This window comes from Ursus arctos, unplaced genomic scaffold (genome assembly GCF_023065955.2).
Source record: "Ursus arctos isolate Adak ecotype North America unplaced genomic scaffold, UrsArc2.0 scaffold_3, whole genome shotgun sequence".
In the NCBI taxonomy this organism is placed as follows: Eukaryota; Metazoa; Chordata; class Mammalia; order Carnivora; family Ursidae; genus Ursus; species Ursus arctos.
Genome location: NW_026622985.1, coordinates 86,804,451 through 86,829,885, shown reverse-complemented (window position 1 = coordinate 86,829,885; position 25,435 = coordinate 86,804,451). Strand labels below are relative to the sequence as shown.

The following is a 25,435-nucleotide window of genomic DNA, read 5'->3' as shown; positions in this document are numbered from 1 at the left end:
TTTAAAATCTCTTTCCTAGTATAATGCATTGTGTTAAGTCTTAAAGCACAACAGTGGTCTGATCTCATTCCTCCCAACTTATCCCCTCTTCACCTTCATGGTGACAACCTGCAGGAACTGCTCCCGTGGACACCATGTCATGCATGTTGGCCAAGCCCGTTTTGGGGAAAACAAGCTAAATTGCCAGAAAGGGAGTAATACTCAAAAAGGGAAAAAAATTCTCATCTCCTGGGCTGGAATCCAAGTTTCTGGTTTAGAGTGAGTTAGCTCCTTCAGAAGTATGTCTGTTGTATAGATACTGTGTGTCTTCTCTTAAATGTCTTATGCCTGATTCTACGGTGGAGACTTAATTTGTACTTAGAACTTTCTTCCCTCATTTTAGTATGATAGCAAGGAGCATAGGAGGTAGGTCTTACTCTGTCTCCAGTGTTTTACAACTTGTTTTTGCCCCCTTACACTGCCTAAAACAACTTTCAAAGCAATGGTGGAAAAGTCATCCAGATCTTTCTTAAAGGGCATGTTGGTTTTAACGTCAATTTTAATTTTAGTTCTTTTTTTTTCCCTCCCTCCTTGGAAAATTTCCTCCAATCCTGAGGACTTGGAAAATAGGTTCAACACAAACAAAACCAGAATCTAAATCCAGACCATATTTTCTTTCCTCTAGTTGACAATGCTAAGAAAAGAAATGCTTTCTCTGAGGCAGGTAAAAACATAACACAGTTATACACCACCTCACCACTTGGTTCAGGGACAAGATTAGGGAAACAGAGTCTTCACGCGGGATTGGTTTAAACTGGGTTATGAAACTAGGTCATCTTATCTTTAGAAACCTTGAATGAAGAGCCAGGAGGAGGCAGGTGTGTATGGGTGCGTGCATGCTCATGTTCTCATTTCAGTCTTATTTCAGGTGGCGGGTCCAAACAAACCTGTGTCTTCAGGCCTTAGCTCTTGTACCTCAGGTTTGGGTGTTGTCCCTGATAGTGACTCTCCCCTCAACATTTTCCCCACTCCCATCTGCACTGCAAAAACTCTTAAGTCAGGTTGATCAAGGTATCTGATGGCTGAGAGGTCAGGAGGAGCTAACCAACTATAAATCAGTGAAGGTCCTGGCCCTGGTCAGCCATGTTAATAATGGGACAGATCTAGCATGATTTCATGCACCCTCATAGTCCTTTAGTTCCCCAAATTGTAAGAATTTTAAATTGAGTCACACTAGCTGCTGGGGGAGCTCATAGAATCCCACAGTTTCACAGGTCATTGAGAAGTGTCTGGGACTAAACTTCTGCCTCAAAGCAGGTCATTATCTAAGCTAACACTGCCCAGTAGGAATATATGTGAGCCATAAAATAATTCTAAATTTTCTAGTGGCCACATTAAAAAAGGTAAAAATAAATTGGTAATTTTAATTTTAGTACCATATTTTGTTCAACCAAATATATGAAAAATATTACCATATGGAAAAACAAGTGTAACCCATATAAAAACTATCAGTGATGTGGTTTGCTTTCTTTTTTTCACACTGAGTATTCAGTCTGCTGTTAATTTTACATTGACAGGACATCTCAATTAGTGTTAACCACATTTTAGGTTCTCAATATCCATATGCTTCTTGGATAGCACAGAGTTAAAACATCCTAGACAAATTCTACTTATTATCATGAAGATTTTCAGGGAGAGACAGTTCAGAGTTCGTTTTCCTTTCTGAATTTGTAAGGACATTTACATGAGATATATCTTTATAACATCTTTACTGTTTCAAAACATTTTTACAAGCAAGTATCTTCCTTTTGTGTAGATTATTTGCTTCTAGTGTCAGTGTACTTTGTGTTATTCAAAGTCTATAAACCCCTCCCCACCAATACACATACATATCTTTTTACCTATAACCATTACTAAGACTTCAGTAGAACTTGAGAGCAAGGGATCGTATCTGTATCTATAAATCTATACCTGGATGGATCTCTACTCTTAGGTAGCTAGATCTGTCTTTATACAGATCAATCTATGTAAACATATGTATATCTATAGAGACTTGTCTCAGTACTCACAGATACAGAAGAAATGTTATCTTCATTTAGATACGGGAGAACTATTTTTTCTGTCTGGCACAGATGAATACCCTGAGTTGTATATTATTTGAGATGGTATTTCAAGGTGGATGTGTAGAGGAGAGAAAGAGGTTCCTGGGTAGGGAGAATGGAATAAACAAAAAACATGGCACAGAAGAAGGACGTTATATTTAGAGAAGAGTGATGAAGGAAGAAAACGTACAAAGGTGAATACAAGGAAGGTTAAGGATAGACAAATTGTTGTCGTTACTGGAAGGTCTAGTATGTGAGATTAAATTTGGATTTCATTTTATAAATAATAGGCATCATTTAAGCATCCTGAGCAAGACAGAGGCAAAATCATAGTTATGTTCTGAGGGAATTAATTTTTCAGTATTGTAAAATTTCAGAGGGAATGTCAGAATTAGAGTTCAGAGTGGAAGAAACCAGGACTCAGGTTAGACATGTTCTTCAGTATATGATAAGTAACTTGGGGGTAGATGTAGATAATGAAAGGAAATCCAGATAAAAATATAAGGCCTGTGTTAGTTGGTGTAGACTAGGCTGCAATAAATAAAATACTCAAACATATAATCACCATGGAAGTGTAGCATATTTCTTTCTCCCTCATGTATCAGACCAGGACTTTTCCAGGTAGGTTGGGTGGGAGGTAGGTCCTATTTCATATAGTATTTCAATGCCCCAAACAGTTGCTCTTACATCTTAACCAGATGGCTTTTGAAATCATCCCGAAGGTTGACTTTTCAAGTATCCAGTGTGGGAAAAGAGCATTTAGGAAAACATGTGGGAGGTTTCAATGGGAGTGTGAAAACAGTCCATGTCACTCATGCTTATGTTCCATTGGTTAGATCTTGGTCACACGGCCATACCTAATTGAAAGGGAAGCTAGGTAATAAGGTGTAGCTGTATGTCCAGGAAGAAGAAAAAAATAATTTTGGTGAATGGCTAGTATTCTTGGCTACAAAGACCAAGGAAAGAGACTTGGATAATACCAACATCTATGGGTAGAAGGGAAGGAAAACTGGAGCGTGTCCACCTTAAAATTAAAACTGCCAGTTATTTTACCAGAAAAGTGGGTTTAGCTGAGAAATTACAATTTGGGACACGCAAGCCATGGCAAACCATAGGTGAGTCTGGAGATTAAAGGAGAGAAACATTACTTTATAGAGAAAAGGAGGAGGGTGGGAGGGGCTGCTTTGAATGGAAGTCCATTGGAGGAAATTGAGAGTTCAGGGAGGTGATGATTTCTCTTGGCTGAGTTGTATTTTCTTATTGGCTGAGCTTGTAGCTGGGCAAGGAGAAATTATTTCTTCCTGTTGGAGTAGTAAAATAGGCTTCTTCCTGTTGGGAATTCAAGGTAAGTCTCTTCCTGCTGGGGATCTGCAATTCATGATGAGTGGTAGAGGGTGACAGCTCCCCCATCTGATCTCCTGACTCCATTTTAAATGAGGCGTCCTTTATTCAGTTTCACAAAAGTAATTACAATAATAATAATAATAGAAACTATCGTGAACACCTATTAACTTCTAATTATGTACAAGGCATTGAACATTATGCGTTCTTGCATTTAAATATCACTATGATCTTGTGAGTGAAGTACAGTTATTATTATAATTTAGTGGTGAGTAAACTGAGGTTTAGGGAAGTTAGAGAGGCCCAAGGTCATACAGCTAGTGGGTGGAAAGTCTATCTCATATTTATTAATATTGAGCTAGAGAAGGATGAATCAAAAATGTAAGAAGAAAACCGCAATGGTTCATTTGTCTGTTCTATTCTTTTGTGAATGTAACCCCAGCTGGATACCTTTATGCAGAGTTCAGGAGTCCCCAAGACCACCTTCACTTCTGACATCAATTGAAGGTTTGGGAATCCCCAAGACCATACTCAAAATGTTTGATGAGTCACTAGAAGGACTCACAGAATTTACTGAAAGCTGTTATCGTCACATTTATGGCGTATTACAGTGAAAGGATACAGATTCAAATCTGCCAAGGGAGGAGGTACACGGTACAGAGTCCAGGAGAGTTTCATAGGTGGAGCTTTCAGTTATCCTCTCCCAATGGATTTGTGGACAGTGCTAACCTCTCCTAGCAACCATGTCTGACAGTACGTATGGCATATTGCCAATTGATCTGAACCTTGGTGTCTATAGAGTATTAGTTGTGGCTTGGTCACGTAGAAGTGGTTGATTCCTGCATGGCTGACCTTAATCTCTAGCCCCTCTGGAGGTTGAGCTGATATATGGCTCTAAGCCCTACCATAAATCATAGATCTCTTAGACTATGTGCCATGGCTCAAGGCCCCAAGGTAAACATATACTCTTATCAGGCAGGACATTCCAAGCACTTAGAGAGATGACCTTCCTAGAGTTGAGGGCAAAGTCCAGATTTCTCTTTGGGTAAGGTTACTATAAATGTACTTTGTTAGGTATCAGACAAGACAGATGTGCAAGAAAAGGATGAAGCATGGGAAAAACGTAGTCTAGGGAAAGGTATGCTTCATCATTTTTTTGCATGACTTTTTTAAAAAGGCTTTTCTTCTGTTTGTGGTTTTAGAAGACTGTCATGTTTCTAATTAGGCATCCATGTTTACTTCTCACAGTTTATGACTCTAGACTAATGGACAGATAAAAATAATTATCCCTTTCTACCCCTTGGAGTTGCATATAACAAAAATGTGCATTCATTCATTTATTCATGATTCTTAGTCTTTCATCTTCTCAAAATTTATTTGTCATCTACCATTTTCCAGGCACTAAGTGAATTTCTGGACATTCGATGTTCTTGTGGAGCTTAGAATCTCATATATGAGGAAACATTAATCAAATAATCATGCCAATGAATGGATAATTACCAATGGAGATAAATTATGAGAAGGGAACATGGTTTTATGAGAGGAACTAACAAAATAACTTGACTTAGACTTCGGGGTTAGTGATGGCTTCTTGGAGGGAGTAACACTTGATCTGATGACCAGAAAGTGAATAGAAATTAACCACGTAGAGTCGGAATGGAGAGGAGTAAACAATTTGGATCTATTAAACAGCATATGCAGTGAATAGCCTTTGATGTAGGGACATTTGAACAGATACCTAAAAACAAAAATAGGTAGATAGATAGATAGATAGATAGATAGATAGATAGATAGATAGATAGATGAGGTATAATGTAGGTATTTTGTGTAAGCAATTTTTGGTCAAGGGAGCAGCCAATGCAAAGGACCTGGTGTGAGAGCCTCTTTAGCCTGCTTGAGAAATAGCAAGGAGACCAGTGTGACTGCAAGTCAATGACTCAGACAATATGATAGAAGATGTGGTAATCAGGACAGGAAATGAGATTGCAGAGACAGGAATTAAGGGAGGCACCCAGGGACTAGAGAGTAAAAATTTCTCACTCTTCCAAGTTCATGGATAGCCTTTGAAGAGTTTTGAGCAGATCAGTAGCTTGGTCAGATTTACATTTTAAAGCAATTACTTTCATTGCTCTGTGAGGAGGCAAGACTGAAGCAGGGACATCACTTAGGGGCTATTGGGACATTCCAAGCTAAAGATTATGGAGGATCAGGTGGTGACAGTTGAAGTGGTAGGTAGTTGAGTTTCATGCCTATTTTGAAACTGGAGTCAGTAACATTAGCGGATGGGTAGGAGTAGGAAAGAGAGATCTAGAATGACCCCAAAGTTTTTAGCAAATATTTGCAGCTATAAGAATGTAGATACCATTTGCCGAAAATTTAGAGAAAAGATTGGAGTAAGAGCAGATTTAAGGAGTATATCACAAACTGAGTTTTGAGACTAAAATTTTGAGATGCTTATTAGTTTCAAGTGGAGATATTGAGAGGGCAGTTCTTTTTTCTACGAGTTCGAAGTTCAAAGAGGAGGTTTGTACCGTATGAATAATTTGGGAGGCAACAATTAATTGACGAAATCTAACGCCACGAGAACTACATGCAATAACCTAAGGATTGGATGTGGATAGAGAAGAGTAAAGATCTGAGACTGAGCTGTGGAACACTCTGATGTTTAGAGTTTGGGATTATAGGAAAGGGTCAGGAAAGAAGATTATGATGGAGTGGCCATTGTGGTGCAACAGAAACAAAAGGAGTATAGTGTTTCCAGGAAGCATGTGTCCCTAATAGAAGGGAATGATCACCTGTGTCAAAAACTGTTGATTAAGATAAAGACTGAGAATTGGCTATTGGATTTAGCCATATAAAGTCACTGATGATCTCGACAAAAGTAGTTACATTGGAATGAGAGGAAGAAAGCGTGATGCAGTTGGGTTCAAGAAATAATGGAGCTGAAAGGAAGTAGAGGCAGCAAATAAAGAAAACTCATTCTTGAACTTTTCCAGGAAAGGAGAACAACAAGTTGAAATAACTAACAGGAATGTGTGGATCCAGTAATCAAACTACAAATACAATTTTTTTTCAGCTCTTATTTATATTCAGAGTTGTGATCATAATATACAGGTAATTTTAAATTTTATTTTTATTTTACTTTACATCACACAGTTTTCCATATGGCCAATCTTCATAATTGTACTTCTTTATGACTTTATAATACTCCATTTCATGTATTATTCTACCAAACATTCTTCTCCACTGGGCATTTGTGCTGTTTCCAATTTTTGATTATACAAGGTAGAAATAAACTTCTTGATGTAAATAGTTTTTTCTTCCATTAGGATTATTTCCTTAGGGTACATTCCTAAAGTAAGATTACTAGTAAGTGTATAAACATTTTAATTTATTCTGTTGCTTCTTTAAAGGCTTGTGCATTGAAGACTTTTCTCTTATCCCTCGGATCTATCTAGTTAACTTTGAGCCTTCTCACTATGTATCTGTGGTTTCCCGTCTCTTTCCTTAAAATCTCTCTGGGCTACCTTATGCCTCCTCATCTCTCTTCCTCTTTTACCTTCTTCTCTGGTGACTGTACAAGAACAGAAAAGTATCAAATTTAATAGATCAGTCATAGACAAGTTCTAGAATCTATTATCTATTAACTTGAGGAGGTAGGGCAGGCTCTGCTGGGTTATGGGGTCTCAGACTCTCTGCACATTAGTCCCTTCAGAACTTTGAAAACTCATGATGTCCAGGTTTCACCTCATGTTAGTTAGCATAGACTCTCTAGGGATGGTGCGCAGGTATTCTTAAAAACTCACCAGTTCATTGTAATGAGCAGTCAAATTTGCAAACCAGTGGGTCAGAACCACTGTGACAGGAAACTTGTTGTCTTTTTTCTCCTCCTCCCTTACAAAAGACAGTCTTTCTAATCAGATCTCCACTCAAGAATGAGGTTAGCGAATCCTAGCAGCCCGGTTATGCATGAATCTGAGCCAAGGTTTATCAGTTTGGTATTTACTATCAGGGGTTTTTGACGGTTTGACCCATTGCAACATTTTATTCTTCACTTTCTAAAACTGTTGGCAGGATCTTTGCCCTTTTGGTTTCCCTAATATTTGATGTTGTACTTAGGTGTTTAGTTTTCATGTTCTCTGGTAGATTTTATGCCACAGGTTACCACACTAACCCAGTGCCTGGCACTGGTGGTGTGGAATAAATGTTTATTGAATGAATTAAAGAACAACAGAATGAAGAAAGATTTTCTATAAATGGCTATAACCTAAAGTTGCATATCAAGTTCCCAGTACTAGACTGTTTTAGATTGTGGGGATCAATTTCTTTAGAATAGCTAGCAAAGACAGGCCATTCATGTATATATGTATTCACATTTATATGTATGTCTGTATAAGATAAATAAATAAAAACATGTGCTGTCCTCATCCATTCCTACCTGAAAATTTTTAGGGTCTAAACCTATAGCTGTTCTTCTCTTGCTTCTGTTGTTTTTCTGCACAATTGACTATGAGGTGAACCTCATTTTCCCATTGACTCCCATAAAAAGCAAATCAACATGACTTTCTACAGGGAAAAATGACCAATAGAGAAGAAACAGTTTTGGTGAAAAGATGGTCAGTCACCCTTTGACATGGAGGGTGATGATTCTCATTAGTGTTTGTTTCTTTTTCGGAGTGGTTGCGAGGCACTCGGAGACATGCATGGCATATCCCCACCTTAGAGTCTCCTTGTGCATTGTTCCTGATCCCTCAATATCTACTGAACTCATGAAATTTCTCCTGCCCCTCACTCTCACTCTTCTAAGAGTTGGTGTCACCTTTCTCAGATTGTGAAGTATCTATAACCCTTAGTTATTCTTGTCTGAAAATCATTCGAGCCTTAGGCTCTGAGAGGAAAGGTATTGTACTGGAACCTGAAGAAATATATTTATTTTAAGAAATAGATGACACTTTGTATTTTTTTTCAGCTTCTCTTTGGTATATGTTTCTGCTATTTCATGTTGAGCTTTGGAATTCAGAGGGCAGTCATATGGACATTTCTGGAGTCAGTTATTATAAAGGTGACTCATATAAGATGGAGTTCTAAATTACTGGTTATTTTATAAAGTTCCTTATTGAAGTCATTTAACAAAATACCATAGACTGGGTGGCTTAAACAACAGGAATTTATTTCTCACAGTTCTAGAGACTGGGAAGTCCATGATCAAGGCACTGGTAGATTCGGTTCCTGGTAAGAACCCACTTCCTTCTTGTAGATGGCTGCCTTCTCACTCTGTCTTCATGTGATCTTTCCTCAGTGTATGTATGGAGAGAGAGAAAGATCCCTCTTGTGTCTCTTCTTATTAGGGCACTAATCCCAATCATGAGGGCTCCACCCTCATGACCTAATTATTTCTCAAAGGCTTCATCCTCAAATACTGAGGAGTAGGGCTTCAACATATGAATCTGGGGGGAGTCACAGTTCAGTCTATAACATCCCCCATGGAAAAGTGATGATGTGTCCCACAGATGAACCAGATAAAAATGAGAGCAAGTTTAAGATCAGTAAACTTCATCTCTTGGTGGTTAACCCAGTCCAGTGTTTTCCTTAATAGCTCAGAGTCCTTTTCAAGCAAATGAGCAAAGTACACAATTAATATATAAATCCCTCAGGTTTCTAAGGTAGTGTGCCAGAAGAAGGAATGTGGAATCCTATTCGTTATCCTGTTTAAGAAGAATTACACCCCCGCACCCACCCCAACAAAATATTAGGCATTCCTGAACATCTGATTGTTATACTCATGTCACCCATCATAGCACCTCTGTTTGCCATCAGATGTGACTATTTGTAGAAGCGGGGAAATCATTCGATTTGAGAAATTCAGAGTTACATGGGTGAAAGCCCTACTGAAGTAGGAAAAGTGTGAATTAGTAGCAATTTATTATGCTTTGAGTACACAGTGACTTAGAGTAAGTCTTAAGAAGCCTCTGCCTTAGAATATAATTTACCCATTATATGGGTATTGAAGACAAATATGTCTTCAAACAGTCTCTAAAATACTTTAATACCACTATCCTTCTTCTTAGCTAATTTGCTAAGTAAAAGCAACTTTTAATAGGATTTTGGTCTCAATTGTCATGCAATCTGCTGTGCTGGGCCTGGATAAATTTGGCCTTCCATTGAACAATTCGAGGGATTTTTCTTTATTTGTTTAATATGTGTTCCACAGATTACCACAGCTATGGATAAAGCTTTTATAGGCCTAATGTCTGTTTTAGTGATGGCTTAGACAAAGTTTTTCCAAACACCTGTTCTATTTCTAGAATTTTGATAGGACCAACACCAGCCATATTTTCAGGGGTAAAATGAGAAGCATTTAAACTCTGCGGATGCACTTACATTCTTGCATCCAAAAATCTAAATTTGATCTCTCTCCCCTTTATGCCTGAAAAGAAAACTGAAGTCAGGTGGGTCTTTTCCTTCCAGGAGAATGCCGTGAACGGAGAGCACCTGTGGCTGGAGACCAACGTCTCAGGAGACCTGTGTTACCTGGGAGAGGAGAACTGCCAAGTCAGATTTGCAGTGAGTGTGCTCCTCGGACCTCCGGGGTCTCACCTTCCCTGGGGAAGGCCGCGAGGCTGACTCTTCCAGCAGCATGGAGGCCACCGTGCCTGAGTCTCCAAGGAGAGGTTTGAAAGAGCCTGTCCCTTGTGAGACAGTTGACAGTTAACGTGGCTTTCGGTCGGTTTTAAGGGCCTCAGGGCTTGGCTCTGCAGGTTAAACTTTGGTAGAATGTGCTACTTTCTGATGATTCCCAGGGTTGGTTTTGATTTGTGTGTTGGGGGTAGGGAAAGGATGAAGGTGCGTGAGTGTTTGCTTCTGGAGGGGGTGTCTCTGTGGGGAGCGGGCTGTGTGTGGAGGAAGTGTATCTGTGGGAGGCGGCAACTGGCTTGTAGAGAGACGAGTGTGTATGGCAGAGGGCGTTTCTGGCACGTGAAAACGGGGCAGGTGAAACACCTGTCTGGTGGTGGGGGTCAGCCCCCGAATACAGGCATAGGGCCTTTGGTTGTGCCTCACTTTACTGGGGACTTTGCAGACACTGCGTCTTTGTTTTTGTTTTTGTTTTTGTTTTTGTTTTTGTTTTCACAAATTAAAGGTTTGCGGCAACCCTGCATCAGTGCCCTTGTTTTCCAACAGTATTTGCTGACTTTGTGTCCATGCCACATTTTGGTAATTCTCACGGTATTTCAAACCCTTTCATTATTATTTGTTATGGTCATCTGTGATCGGTGATTATGACTGGCAGAACGTGGAGGTAATGGTTAACATTTGTAGCAATGAAGTATTTTTTAATTAACGTCTGTACTTTTTTTTTAGACAAAATGGCATTGCCCATGTAGTAGACTACAGAGTAGTGTAAATAATAACTTTCCGATGCATTGGGAAGCAAAAAAATTCATTTGACTCGTTTTATTGTGATACTATATTGCAGTGGTCTGGAGCTGAACCCATGATATCTCCAAGGTGTGCCTGCAATTCAGATCAAGTGTGGAGGATAAAATTCTAGAAACTGGACAATTAACAGATACATTGGAATAGCCCACGCATTTTAAAATTTGCTTTGTATCCTTATTTAGAACCATCAGTTTAAATGTCAAGGTTGTCTTTATGTTCTGTGGAAAGAGGATGGTTGCCAGGCATTAAGTTGTGAGGAACTAAAATTTTATTGTTGAGAAAGTGAACTTCAAATTTTTGTGTAATTCAAAATTATTGGTTTGAAATGAGAGTAATGGGAAGTCTAGAACAGTAAAGAAGAAAGAAAAAATGAGTTCCTTCGTAGTTGGGGAAATGGGCCTTGTAAATGGCATCTAATACATTTTTTTCCATTTTCATTATGTTTGTTTATTACATGAAAGAAAGAGTTGGGGCAAAATGCAGGGCTTTGGAATTACAAATGAATATGTTTCTATCAATGACTAATAAGGAAGAAATTGAGTTTCCGCTAAAGCTTTTAGAAGAATATAGCCCTCAAGGACTTTTATCAGTCTGGCTGGAATTGCAAAGCTGGAGGAACAAACTTTAAAAATTGCATTAGCTGTTCTGACGACTGGTTTATAGGTTTGGTTTGGAAACCTTCGTAAGACTTTAGAGGACTAGGGTTTGTTTGAGTGTAGTTAGGAATAGAGATCAGTGAAAGGCCCAGCTGTACAGGGTCTCAATTTGAATCTCACTGTTAGCACTCTCACTGTGTGGTATTGAGAACTCCTGTCCTTTGGGCGCTGCCTGCCTTCTTAGAGAAAGAGAGTAGGATGAAATTATTTTAAATTTTGCTTCCAACTCAGATCTGTACTTGGTTGTTTGCATTTCTCTTAATCTTGTAAATTCAATTGATTTAAATATCAGGATTTCAACTTTATGCATATGTATTTTTAATTAAAGTATAATTGCATAAAATTTGATTAAATTAACCAAAACCAAGAGATGCTCAGCTGTTTGGACTGAAATGCTATAAATAATGAATTAACATTGGGATCTCAGTTAATTGCATAAACACTGGTCTTGGGATATCAGATAATATAAAATGGAAAAAATGAAAGCCAATTTTACTTGCATATATGCTTTTGAACGATTTCTGCAGCTACTGTTATGGAGTTCTGCATCATTTCAAAATTACTCCCTTTGATCCTTTTCTGGTAGTCTTTTAGGGTCAGCCATGTATTCCCTCTCTTGGCAAATATATATACAGATACATACATTCTTCTAAATAGCATCACTATCCACCAACTGATTGTAATTTGGTCATTACTATCTCTACACCAGGAAAAAGAACAAAGAACAAGGGAAATTGTAAGTATAAGTAGGAGACAACAGAGTTGTGAATATTCCTGGTGCTCTTCTGAGTCTTTCTCCAAATTTCATCTCCAATACTTGGCTCTGTTAACTCACTTTACAAGCGTCTGGAAGATGAAGAGCTCTCCTCCAAAAAAAGGTTGATGAAAGAAGGAATGAATCAGTGAGGAAGCAGAAGATCTGTGTTTCCTCATGATAGGCTCCTGCAGGCTCAGTTTCTTCACCTATAGAGTGGGGGCAGTGCTTGGAGCGTTTCATGAGATAACGCATTGAAAGAATTTACTTGCCACTGCAACTGACACAATGAATTAAAAATAAAAAAAAAAAAAACAGAAAAGAGAGAAGCAGACAATTCACAAAAGAACTACTAATGGCCAATTTATATATAAATATTTTTAAAAGGCACCCAAAATAAAACAACTATGAGGAGTCAACGTCATGTGCCCATTAATTTAGCAAAGATTTACCAAATGATAATACCTGCTGGTTAGTTTAAGCCTAAATGGGTATTCTCATTGTCAGCTGGTAGGAGTGTAAATTGATATATGGTTGACCCTTGAACAACATGGGTTTTGAACCATGCAAGTCCACTTATATGTGAAATATTTGTGATAAATACAGCATAGTACTGTAAATACAGTAGATTATTTTCTCTTATGATTTTTAAAAATATTTTCTACAGCTTACTGTATTATAAGCATATAGTATATAGCATACAAAATATATGTTAATCGACAGTTTATGTTGTCAGTAAGGCTTCCAGTCAATAGCAGGCTATAGTAGTTAGGTTTTGGGGAGTCAGAAGTTATATGTGGATTTTTGACTGCACAGGGGGTCGGTGACCCTAACCCCCACATCGTCCAAGGGTCAACTGTACTTCAGAAAATTATCAGTATGTAATGAAAGCATTACAAACCTAGTTCGGTCTCTCTCATTTGGGCATCATATTTGGTGGGGGGAGGGGGACATTGGCAAGAAGGAAAAAACCGGGAAGAGTGTGCTCAACTTGGTTCAGGGTAGGGAACTTTGTAGTAGGAGGACAAGTGAAATAACCTGGATTGCAAAGGAGTATTAATGAGGGAAGGCAGAGAACTGACCTCTTCCAGTGTTGAAAGACCTGTCTTGAGGAAGAGGAAATGGTCTTGCTCTCCGTAGTTAGGAAGGTAGAGCTAAATTCTAGGTATAGAATCCACTGACTCTAGCAGCAAATCTTACATGTATCATAAACATCACCTGGAAAACCTGTTAACAATGTAGATTACCATTTCTCTCCTTGCTCCAAATGCTGATTCAATATGCCAGAGTTGGACTTGGGAATCTGTGATTTTAGCAAGCACCTCAAATAACTATGGTGCAGATGGTCCACAGACTTAACTTTGAGAAATACTCTATTATAAGGAAGAACTTTAACAACCAGAGCTGTCCAGCAAAGGATCACGGTTTCTGTAAAGAGAGGCTCAAATGATGTGTTTACCAAGTTGGATGGCCATCTTTCAAGGATGCTGTGTGTGTGTGGGGGTGCACATCTGCTTTGGGTAAGAGGTTAGGCAATTTAATCCCTAAAAGAGCTTCCAGTTTAAATGTTCTATTTGCAGCTTTCTTAGCTGAACAACCGTTTCGTAAGAAGAAAGCATATGCAAATGGATTATGCATTGTATTCTTTCTTTTAATGAAACACCTTTGAAGATAGCCAACCTGTTGAGATAAGGACCAAATTACCATTCCAGGTACTACCTGCCGGCTTCTAAACAATGTGCAGGCAGAGCATTCAGAGGGGGAGTGAGTCCATTACCAAACATGTGCCTTTCCCTCCTTATCTTATTTTAGCAAAGCAAATGTCATCTGTAGAAGTTCAGAGAAGGGAGGAATCAGTGTGGGTTGAGGTAGACAGAGGCGGCTTCGGCTTCGTGGCAGTGGGGCTTCAGCACAGTTTGAAAGGTGGGTAAGATGTACGTAAGTGGAGTGGGGCAGGAGAACATTCAGGAAGGGAGAGGAACATTAGCAAACTCAGAGGCAGGAACAAGCGTTGAACAAAGGAGGGGGCGATCATCAGACATGCAGGAGCACAGCAGAGGGCATGTGCTGGGTAAGAATGGAAAAAAGGACAGAGGGAGGCTGTGTGTGTCCATGTCTTCCGAACTGAAACCTGGAGTGCATGTTGTAAATGCCTGTGTGCTTAGGAAACATGGCCATATAATAAATCATCTAAAGCAAGACAGTTTTGAGGGTGAAAGGAGCTGCTGGCAATAAGGGCGCTGTAACATTAAGTATAAACCAGAACTGAACCAGGGACTCTGAGACAGTGACCCTAACTTATAGGGGCATTGCAATGGTCTCTTTAAAACCAAAGCTGTCCTGCAAATCCAGGACTTCCTGCTGCTTATGGACTGATATTTGGGGGCTGGTATTGGAGGATATTGAAAGCAAGGCAGTGACATCATAGGACACAAAGACATTTGTAGGAGAGTTTGCTCCAAAGCCTTGAGGCCGAACCAGATGACCTTTAAAATCCTTCATCTTCTGCATTTCTCTAGTGGCAACATTTAATACTGTAGAATGTCTGTGCGCAGAAATTTAATGGGATTAAAGTTGTTCCTAAATCAGCGACAGTCCCCAAATTAGTAACTGTTTCTTTTTCTGGTCTAGAGAGGAGAAAGGGATGTAGCAGTAATGAAATTGGAGCAGAAGGATCACTGTTTCCCGACACACTCGTGGGGGTGGGGAGGAGAAACTGAAATAAAATCCCAACTAGGACCACTCTCGTTTGGTGCTATTTATTGAGGTGGACATTTCTTTATTCATTTATTCTGTTAAGAGTTTATGGGCCGGGTACTGGTCCCAGAAACTGCAGAGAGTGTTGGGAGTGATCGTTAATTGGAACTGACAGTATCCCAGTTCGGTAGGTGCGTTCTGTAGAAACCCTTCTCATGCTTTGTTGACAGTATATACAAAGATGTCGAGGCAGATACTGGCTTCTAAAGAAATTCACACCTCCATTAATAATCAATAGAGCATATACTAGTGCACACCTATTTTTACACTGAAATGACACTTATCTACATTGATATGTTGATGCACACGGCAACCATAGTCACGGTCCACAACCTGGCTCTACAGGAGTAGACAGAGAGAGGCAACGTGGGAAGTGGGAAGGAAATGGATTTTGTGAGACTGACCTGGGTTTGAAAACCTGCCGCTCCATCCGTGTAGAGTGAACTTCGGACAAATTTCACCTATTTTGCCTCCATTTCCTGATTTAAAGTATTATCATTAAGATCAGCCTCACTGGTTCCTTTTGCTGGATGAGAATTGTGAACTTAAACACACTTTTTAATTTTAATTTTATTTTTTAACATGGTTGACCCCAGCCTGGATCTACCACATCAGAATCTCTGTGGGGTGGCACAGGAGGTGAACATGTTAAAAACAAAATAACTCTACAGACAACTCTCTGCTGTCATACATAGGTGCAGAAGGCCCCCGTTCCACTTCATAAAGAGCATCAGGACCCAATGAAGGGGACTGGCATACAGTGGCTGTTATGGGTTAAATTGTTTACCCCCAAAAGATGCTGAGGTCCTAATCCCCTGTACCTCAGATTGTGACATTATTTGGAAATAGGGCTGTTGCAGAGATGGTTAGTTAAGATGCCTGCTCCAGTATGAGAAATGGACTTCTAAGAAGAGGAGGACGCACAGAGATACACGGGGAAGGAGGCAGAGACAGGAGTGAGGGAGCTGTAGCCCAAGGAACACCAAGGACTGCAGGCTGTCTGTCACCAGAAACTGGGAGAGAGGCATGGGACAGATGTTCCTCCGAGTCCTCAGAAGGATATCAACCCCACGGATACCTTGATTTCAGTTCTCACCAGAACTGTGAGATCATACATTTCCGTTGTTTTAAGCTCCCCACTTTGTGGGACTTGGTTAGAGCAGCCCCGGGAAACAAATGTGGTAGCTGTCCTGTTAGGTGACTAATTTGGCCACATAGATACCTCCACAAGGCTCACAGATGGACATACACCCAGAGGTCTATTGCAAACAGCCTTGACTGAAGATTTCATTGAGACATTTGTGGCTTTCTGGATAAGTGAGCAGACAGGCAAAGAGGCGCCCGCAGCTGAGAACTGCGGGGAAGAGTAGTTAGACGTTAGGTGAGTGAGAACGTGTAGGTTGGGTGAGAGAAAAAAGGAGCTGTCAGACTTCAGAGTGCTGTTACCAGATATCTTTTCTATTTTTAAATGGGCTTATGTCACCTTGTGTTTGTGGGTAGGCTAATGGGTACTGTTTTCCTTTTGTTACTGTTTTGTTCAAATGTTTTGCTTTAATCTTTTCCTTGTGGGTAAGGTCTGGCAAAAATGGCCACCCCCACCTGACCTTCATTCTAAGGTGCCTTCCAGTATTGCTGGAAGCTTAACAAATACAGTTTTCTTGAGTAAATGAATGAATCACATTAGGGAGTTCATGTGATGTGGGGGTGGGGGGTGTGGAGAGTGAGGAACCACGCAGATGTAGAGACAAATAGATCTGGATCAAAATCCTGGCTCTGCCCAGCTTCTCTGAGCCCCAGGTCCTTCTGTAAAATGGTGGTGACTGTATCTGCCTCTCAGAATTGGTAGGGGGATTAGATTAGTGGACAAACATTAATGTCCTTTCCTGTTTTCTCCTGTCTCTACTTACATTTCAATGTCATCGAGCTAAATGAGCTAATGAGTAGTTTGGTTGGACTTTGCTCTCAACAAGACATTATGTTTGGGATTCTTCTGCTAACCCCAACACCGAGACAAACTTTTACCTGTTGTTTTGCTGCTGTGTGTAATACCTATAGCTTCCCGAGGTCATGGGTGGGACCCACTGAGTGTGGCAAATCGAAGTAACCCTTTCCGGAAAACATCTCCTAGACTGTGTCTCCTTATTGGTAGACCAGAAGCCTCATTGCTATATCACAGCATCCACTCACAGGGAGGCTGGCCACTTCACTGGATCCTTGGAAGAAACTGGTAAGAGTACAAGTGCAGTAGCTCCCTGCTCTATTTGAAGAACACTTTCAGCTGTTTGTTGCTTAAAAGAAATAAAAAAGAGATACAGAACCTGGCCACACACTGTTTATTTCATCTCTGGAATATGGTTACGCTGGACAGCGGCCTGTGCAAATGCTGCTTCGTGTACATGTCTGTGCTGTGGGTGAACAGGCAAAGCAGGGTCCAGCGCACATTGCTGGGGCCTTTCTGCCCATCTGTGCATTCGGGTCTGGCAGGTGTATACCACAGAGCACCAACATTGGACTTGAGCCTCAGAATGCATCAGGCCTTCCCTGCTTGCGGGTCCCTCGTATGCCAGTTGTCCAGCATGGCAGATTGATGGGCTGTACCCCCAGATGGCAGCTTGGCTGAGTGGGGTGTGGGCTGTCAGTAAAGCCCAGGAGGCTAAGCCAGCTTTCTGTTGTTTGGGTGCCAGTCTTGAAGACGCCATCTCCACGGAGCTGCCAAAGCTGCTCTCTGCCAGAGGTCTCTCCCACCATTAGGATATTGAGGAGCTAATGAATCAGGATGACTCAGGGAGAGCAGAGCCATCAACAAAAATAGTTTTGAAAAAGCATTTGCATAGACAGATTCTCTGCTCCTGACCCCTTAGTCAGTGGATGTGAGTGGAGGAAGGGAGTGGGGTGTTCCCGTGGCTGCAAGTGATGGTACTCCATATGTGTCTGGCCAGATGGTTGGGCATTTGCATGAGATCATCCAAGTGCACCGTTGGAACTGTGTCTGGCATGTGGCAGGCCCTCAGTAAATGTTAGCCATTGTTACTATTACAACTATCGTTGTTATTAGTGTCGTTATCTGGCATAGAGTGCTGTCCATACACTTGAGGGGAGTATCACACTGATCCTGACCACTTCTTGCAGCAGAGACAGTGATGGGTGATAGAGCCCAGGGAACTTTAGGGTTCTCTACTCCTAGGTGACCCTGAATCAAAAGTATCATCGGCTTTTTGTACAGTCCACTTTTTTTTTTAAAACTTAATCATGTCCTGGAGAGTGCTAAACTCCTATAAAAACAATATGGGGTATTGTTCATTAAATCAGGCTTATGACCAAATAAGTTTAGAAACCACTGAACACCTTTGATATACAAATGTGTATTCTGAAGCTCTAAGAAAGACCTAAGGTGTGCAGGATTTCCTACACTTTTCCTCGGGGGAAGGGATGATTGTTGAATCCATTATTTTTCCCACAGAACACCTATTGGCATCTTGCGGAATCTCAGTATTCAGTGGAAAACCGAGAAATGCTCATATAATGCCATTTTCCTAGGACTTGTCAATGTTAGTAACAATAACCCTTTGGGCTGATCATTGAGGCAGTTTCCTCCCACTTAAAGGTAAAGGAACGTCAGAGAAGCTTAATCACCACCCAGAGTTTCATGCCTTTTCTTTATCTTTCTGCAGGTATTTTGCCTTTATACTAAACTTTCATTAAGCCAAGTGAACGTGTGTGTGCGTGCACGCGCCATGTATTTTATTCTTAGAGTTTGAGCCTCTGAGAATAATTGTCATCTCTTCTGCAATGATAATTTTAGATGGAGCCTGTGTACGTGTGTTTGTATGTGGGTATATGTTTGTGTGGAGCAGTGTTGTTGTCATTTAATACTGGCAGAGCCCTGTTACATAATAAAAATAATTTGCATCTGATTGAACATAGGGTTTGCATCTCACCTCAGCAGTGCCCAGGTACATAGAAATGCTTTCCCTTTTTCCACTGTTCCTCAGTGCAGAGACCCAGAGAATAGAATTTAACCAATGTTCTGGTTGCTCAGAGGCCCCTGTCTTGGCTGAAGCATTATTTGCATCGGCTGTTCCCCAGAACTACTATCAACTCCTAAGTGGACATTGTCTCCGACTGTTAGGATCTTGTTCTTTTTGGTCCTCGCCTCGTAGACCAGGCAGTTAGAGATTTCAGAGGGCAGTGCCATAAGAACACGTGGAGGTGGAAAAGCCTGCTCTGATGCCTTCATTTGAGGAGGACTGTGGGCTTTGGCATCAGACAGTGACCTGGCTTTGAAGCCAGGCTCTGGGATTTTCTAGTTGTGTGATGTTGGTCATCATGTTAACCTCTTGTAACCTCGGTTTCCCATCTTTAAAAATGTGGACAATACCTGCTTCTTACCACTGCTGTGAAACTTAAATGAGATGATGCATATACAGCAGTTAACAGCATGGGAAGTCACAAACACATGGTGAAAATCATCCACTGCAGTCATTCCTTCATCCATGGAAGTGGCTGCAGTGGGTTGTCAGAAACTGATCCCCAAAAGGCCACGCCGGAGTACAAACCTTGGAGGGAGGGCCTTGTATTCAGCACATCTCTCTCACTAAGTGAAAGAGAGGATGGATCTCATGAAGTGAAACCACCAGCCATCCCTCAACTCTGTGGCCCTTCTCCATTCTCTTGATCTTCTATAGCATGGATCATTTTCTATTATTAAAAAAAAAAAATCACTCGCCTACTTGCCCGCATCTCCACCCTAGAATATATAAGTCCCATGTAGCTCAGGGACTGGCCTGTGTTGTACTGTCCTGGATCCTCAGCGCTGAGAACGGTGACGGCAGTGAGTAGTTATCCTGCCATTTTTCATGGAATGAATGAGTTCAGTGATGGGATTGTTGAGAGAGACACACATACTCACATGGACACCTGTCACCAGGTCAAACCCTGACATTTAAGTATCATCATACTTAGCATCCAGGATGTTTGAATTCCTGCCTTCTTTTTCAGGGTCTTCAGCAGAGAGATTCACCACTCACTGTTTGGTAGGCTCTTGTGGGGTTTTAAGCCCTGTTTAGTTGGTGTCATGCCTATGGCAACCCATCTTATTTGATTCTCATGGAATATTGAGACTGGTGTTTAAAATTCTTGGCACGGGTGGTCACAGTATGATGGTCTGTAGTCCATCCCCATGGGGCTCTCATGAGAACGGATCATCGGAAGCATTGCCAAATATGTTTATTTTCATCAGTCTTGTTCCCCTAATCCTTCACTAGTAAGGAAAATGACAGGGAAGTAGTAAGTTGTAATAGAAAGGTGGCTTTGAGACAGGAAGACCTGGGTTTCACTCCTAGCTAATCTATCTTGGGCAAGTTGCTCCGTCTCATAGGGTCTCAGCTCCTCAGTTGTAAGATGGGTGGAGTACTGCCTTGCATGGCTGAAGTGAGCTGTGTTTATGGTGCACAAAATGTGTATATCTTACTACCAGCCATACTGGTAAATACTATCTGTGGTAGTGATGTCCTCACTGAAAAATGGTATGGGTGGGTAGGTGTGTGTGTATGTGAGTGAAAACCACATCACCAATTGGGAATATAGTGTTGGGTGAACCGTGGCTGAAATGGTGGTCTCCCTGGGCTAGATTGGCTAGAAGAGTTTCTCTTAATTATGTCACCAAGAGCTTGGGATGTAGGAAATGGCAATGGAAAATAGCTTATTTACCACAGCTCGATATGGCTTCTTAAGCAGGTATATATTAAAGCAAACGTATCTAAATTATTGTTTAGAAATCTCAAGCTGTGAACTAAAAAACAAAAAAATGCTCTATTTTCATAATAGAAACTGATAATGAGGACATATGAGGATTCATGTTGCAGGTTAGGGAATGTATATGGTGCTATCACACCAGCAAGGACTGACAACATAGACACACCATTTCCTGTTAATTTTTATTATGACTTCTGCAGTATGTCTAGCCCATTCTCATATCTATCTGCTTAAAATCCATGAATGTACATCTCTCTGGGTATGTACGGTTCTCGTTGTGTAAATACCGACTTATTAGTGTCTGTGTACTTATAACCCCATTTCCATACATTTTTTGCACATCTAGTAACACTTCAGTTAATCTGTAAGATGCATGGCAACTTTGACCTGAGATCGCTTGAAAAGAGTCTAAAAATTCAACAGGCAGCAGCCACAAAATCATCTAGAAAGAACCAAAAATAGGAAGATAGCATACAATAAAGTTAAAGACATTGACTGGCTTTGGTCGTGTAAGCTAGGACTTGCGGGCACCTAAGCTGAGAAGCATAGAGGAAATGAATGGGAAAAAAAAATAAGAGACAGGACAAGCAGGCAGAAGCAAAAAAAAAAAAAAAAGTAGGGGGCGCCTGGGTGGCTTAGCCGTTACGCATCTGCCTTCAGCTTGGTCATGATCCCAGGGTCCTGGGATCGAACCCCACATTGGGCTCCCTGCTCCGCGGGAAGCGTGCTTCTCCCTCTCACACTCCCTTGCTTGTGTTCCCTCTCTCGCTGTCTCTCTCTGTCAAATAAATAAATAAAATCTTAAAAAAAGGAGAAAAGTAGATGCAAGAGATGAAAGCAATGAAGTCCAGAGGAAGTCAATAATAATAGTTATGGAAATATGTAGTATCCTTGGGTAAAATGACAACAAGAGCAGGAAATAGAATTATGGATTTTTGAAGATTTCTTTTAGCTCATTAGGCTGAAATCCTTTTTTAATGCATCAGGACCATGAAGGCGGTGGCAGGATGAATGTGTAAGCAGCCTAGCAGTCTCGTGCCCATCAATGAATGCACACCCTATGCATCCCCCTAGCCCAGCAGTCTCTCAGAGCAGCGCTGTGTCTGTATCTTTCCATCAGACTGGGGCAGATTTATCAGGCCGCTCACTACACTTTCTGTAAGTGACAACTGCAACTTCATATCTCTAGAACTGCACCTGCGTTTTGCATATGATATAAAAGGAGTGGTGAGTGCTTGTTAAGCTCAGTTGAGCTCCAAGATGTGGACTCCTCCTAAGACGTTCGTGTAATTTCCTACTGCAACCTGTCAGCACCTACACTTTTTTTTCATTAGAGAAAAATGCCTCCAATTCACTAGCATAAGCCACTTTTGAACCACTCTTAGAAGAACTTGGTACAAATTTGATTGTAAGTGTATTAAGATCTAGGCAAGTATCTCCCCCTCGCCCCCTGCATGAAAAGTTACCAACCTTAATATGATGTTCAAAATATGACAAGGTATCACTCTTTATAACCAACCATCAACTTTAGCTTTGAATTAACACGATTTCTAGCAATTTAGGTCTCACCAAATTGTTTCTCTGGTGAGCCCCGATTGCCTGCTTTACAGGAGGAGGAAAGGTTTTCATAAGATGTTTTAGTTCTCACCTTCAGCTCGCCAAGTCTGTCCCTTTCCCTTAGTTTTCTGCTCCAAGATTTAGGTTTTCTTTCTCTTCAAATGAAAAATAAACATTGGCTGTTGAGGAAATACAAAACTTTTATTTGTGTCGGAACAGTCATGAGAAGGCACTTTCCTTCTTTACGTGTCTCCAAGGAAGCTGTGCAATCAACACTTGGGCCCCTTAGTGCGGGTGGACCCTGCTGACCCTCCAGATTCATCGGCATATCTGCGTTACTCGGGGAGGGTGTCTCTAGAAATGTAAATGCTTCGCCTACACATTGCTTCAGATAACAAGTTCTTCAGAACACAACAGAACAGGCTGTTTGACAAGCATATGAAGTGAGTTTTATGGCGAGACTTTAGAGGCCATCGCAACCGTAACACAGTATGCCGAAAAAGAACCACTAGCAGCAGTAACACAGACTGCTAGTATGTGTAGTCAACCGGTACACACAGCAGCACGCTGGCTGAGGGGTAGAGCAAGGCCGTCCTTGGCCATCAGTGACGCTACCGGAAGACATACGGCCCAAGTAGGAGCCATGTGTGTGACGCTTCAGGGAGGCCTGCATGTGACTGCAGAGGGCTCTGCTTTATCACTTAAATTCTCGTGCGTCTCTGCCTTCTCTCCTATTCTATTTTTGTCACTCCAGCTTAGGCTCTAATTGCTTAGTACGTGAGTTATCACTGTGGCCTCTGGTTACTTATTCTCGTTGAGAAAAAGAGTGCGTCTACACCATGATTTGCAAGACCTGCCATTGTTGTGTGGCTTCATCTCTACCTCGTTTACTCCAACAACATGGGCCCCTCGGGGCCTCTTTAGACCTCCCAAGGCCCTCACGCCCTGGGCTTCTCACTTGCTGTTGGTCTCTTTGCCCAGAACGCTTTCCCTTTAGATATCTGCAAGGCAAACTCCTACACTTCCTGCTGGTGTTCTCAAAACCTATCTTCTCATTGAGACTTTCCTGGCCCATTTCTATCCCCTCTACTCTTGGTATTTCTCCCATTCCTTGTTCTCTTTTTAATTTTCCTCTTTATCACTTCTATCTATCAACATATTATATATTATATTTATATATCATGTTTATTGTCTCTCTCTCCTAGGATAAAGTAATCTCCATGAGATTAAAAAAAAAAAAGTTTTGGTAATGTTTTGTTCACTGCTCTATCCCCAGTGCTTGGCACCTACTAGGTACTTGGTATTCACTGATTGACTGAATTAATAAATTACTTTATCTCATCTCCTTTTTCTTCCTTCTGCTTTCAGCTAGTGCCACAACATGCCACCAGATTAAATGATTATTTTTGGCCACATTCGTTTCAACAACTCTGTCAGTGTTCCATTGCTGATTAGATTAAAATTTGTATTTCTCAGCCTAGATTTAAGGACTCGAGCAGTCTTAGATTCACCTTTCTGGCCCAGTCAGCATCACCTAAGCAGGACTTCTATTTGGGAGGACTGGCCTACTTGCTGGCCCCAATTTTGTCCAGCATGTTTCCTCCCCACCCCCACAACCATTATCCAAGTACAGATTCCAATTTAACCAGCCTGTAGATACAGGTAACATAACACCAGCAGCAGTAACATAGACTTTTTGTTCTTAACTCCACCCACTTACGTAAGACCTCAGTCTTCTGCGCAGTAGCCTTCCCATCCAGTGTCCCCAAGGCTCCCTAGAAGTTGTCTCATTTGTGACACAAAAGTAGCACAGCTGTAATCACCATGAAGCCTCTACCCTGTTTTCCTTCTGTGTGTAGAGGTCTTCTGTCCCTGTAAGGTACCTCATTTTCTCTTTTGGGGTTACCTACTGTGAGAATGCCTCTGTCCTACTGGAGGTTTTGTCTCATGATCCCAAAGCCACCAGTTCTCCAGATTGGGGCTGGGTTGGGGGTTTGAAAGGGAGAAAACCCTTCTCTGCAAATCCTTCTTTCCTCCCTCCCTTCCTTCCAGAATATCTACTAGGCTCTTGGTATGTGTCCGGCAGCGTACTTGGTGTTGGCTTTTAGGAAAGACACAGAGGAATCTCCTTTTTGTAACTCTACAATTTTTTAAAAAGATTTATTTATTTATTTTAGAGAAAGAACATGCGTGGGGAAGGAGCAGAGGGAGAGAGAGAGAAGGGGGCAGAGAGAGAGAGAGAGAGGCAGACTCCCCACTGAGCACAGAGCCTGATGTGGGGCTCGATCTCATGACCCTGAGTTCACAACCTGAGTCAGATGCTCAGTCAACTGAGCCACCCAGGTGCCCCTGTACCTCTATAGTTTTTAATCCTGGGACCTCTTGGGACTAGTTCTGCTTTGTCATTTGTCTTGCAGCCCCTCATGACCCAGCTCCTGTGGCTTCTTAACACAGCCATTGTTCCCAGTCCTCACCTCTATGCACGCCCTAGCCCACCTGATCCTCCAGCCGGGCACACACATAGAAGTCTCCATGATCCAAGTCGCAACCCTGCGCCCAAGAACTCATGCCGGTGGCCACCTGTGAGTCCAGGGACTCCGTACCCCGCTGTATATGCCAAAGTCAGCCTTCGGAGATATCAGTGTCTGCTACATAATGAGATTTTGGATTGCTCTCTGCTGAAGTGTCCTCAATTTCTGAAATAAATACATCTTTTAAGGCCCAATTCAAGAATTTGCTTTTCTGTTAGGTCCTTCTTACTGACTCAGCCTCTGAGGTCTTAATTCCTCTGAACGATGGCTTTCATTGTCTGAGCTGTTCATTTAGCATTTAGCCGTGTGTGGCCTTCTCTGTCAATGACCTTCCCCCTCCCCCCGCCCCCAAGTCCTTCTTGTCTTCCCAAGTGGCTTGCCGGCTTTTCCTAGGAAGGACAGAAGCTCTTTCTTCTTTAATTCCTGCACTGCACTTAACATCGCCTCATCTTCACAGTGATGGCTAAAAGTATTTGTTGGCTCAATGTTTATAAATATGCTTTGGACAAGTCAATGGCTAACAGATTGTTTCAGCCACATGGAAAACTCATTTATGTCAGGCACCTC

The 25,435-nt window shown here is 41.3% G+C and overlaps 1 protein-coding gene across 1 annotated transcript in view; it reads left to right on the top strand.

Moving 5' to 3' along the window:
• The window catches only part of DGKI (diacylglycerol kinase iota), a 415,071-nt gene that overhangs the window by 145,990 nt on the left and 243,646 nt on the right, over positions 1 to 25,435 (top strand). Inside the window, exon 3 of the mRNA XM_026511631.4 lies at positions 9,891 to 9,986. Within this exon, the coding sequence (XP_026367416.3) occupies positions 9,891 to 9,986 (96 nt within the window). The remainder of the gene's footprint in view (positions 1 to 9,890; positions 9,987 to 25,435) is intronic.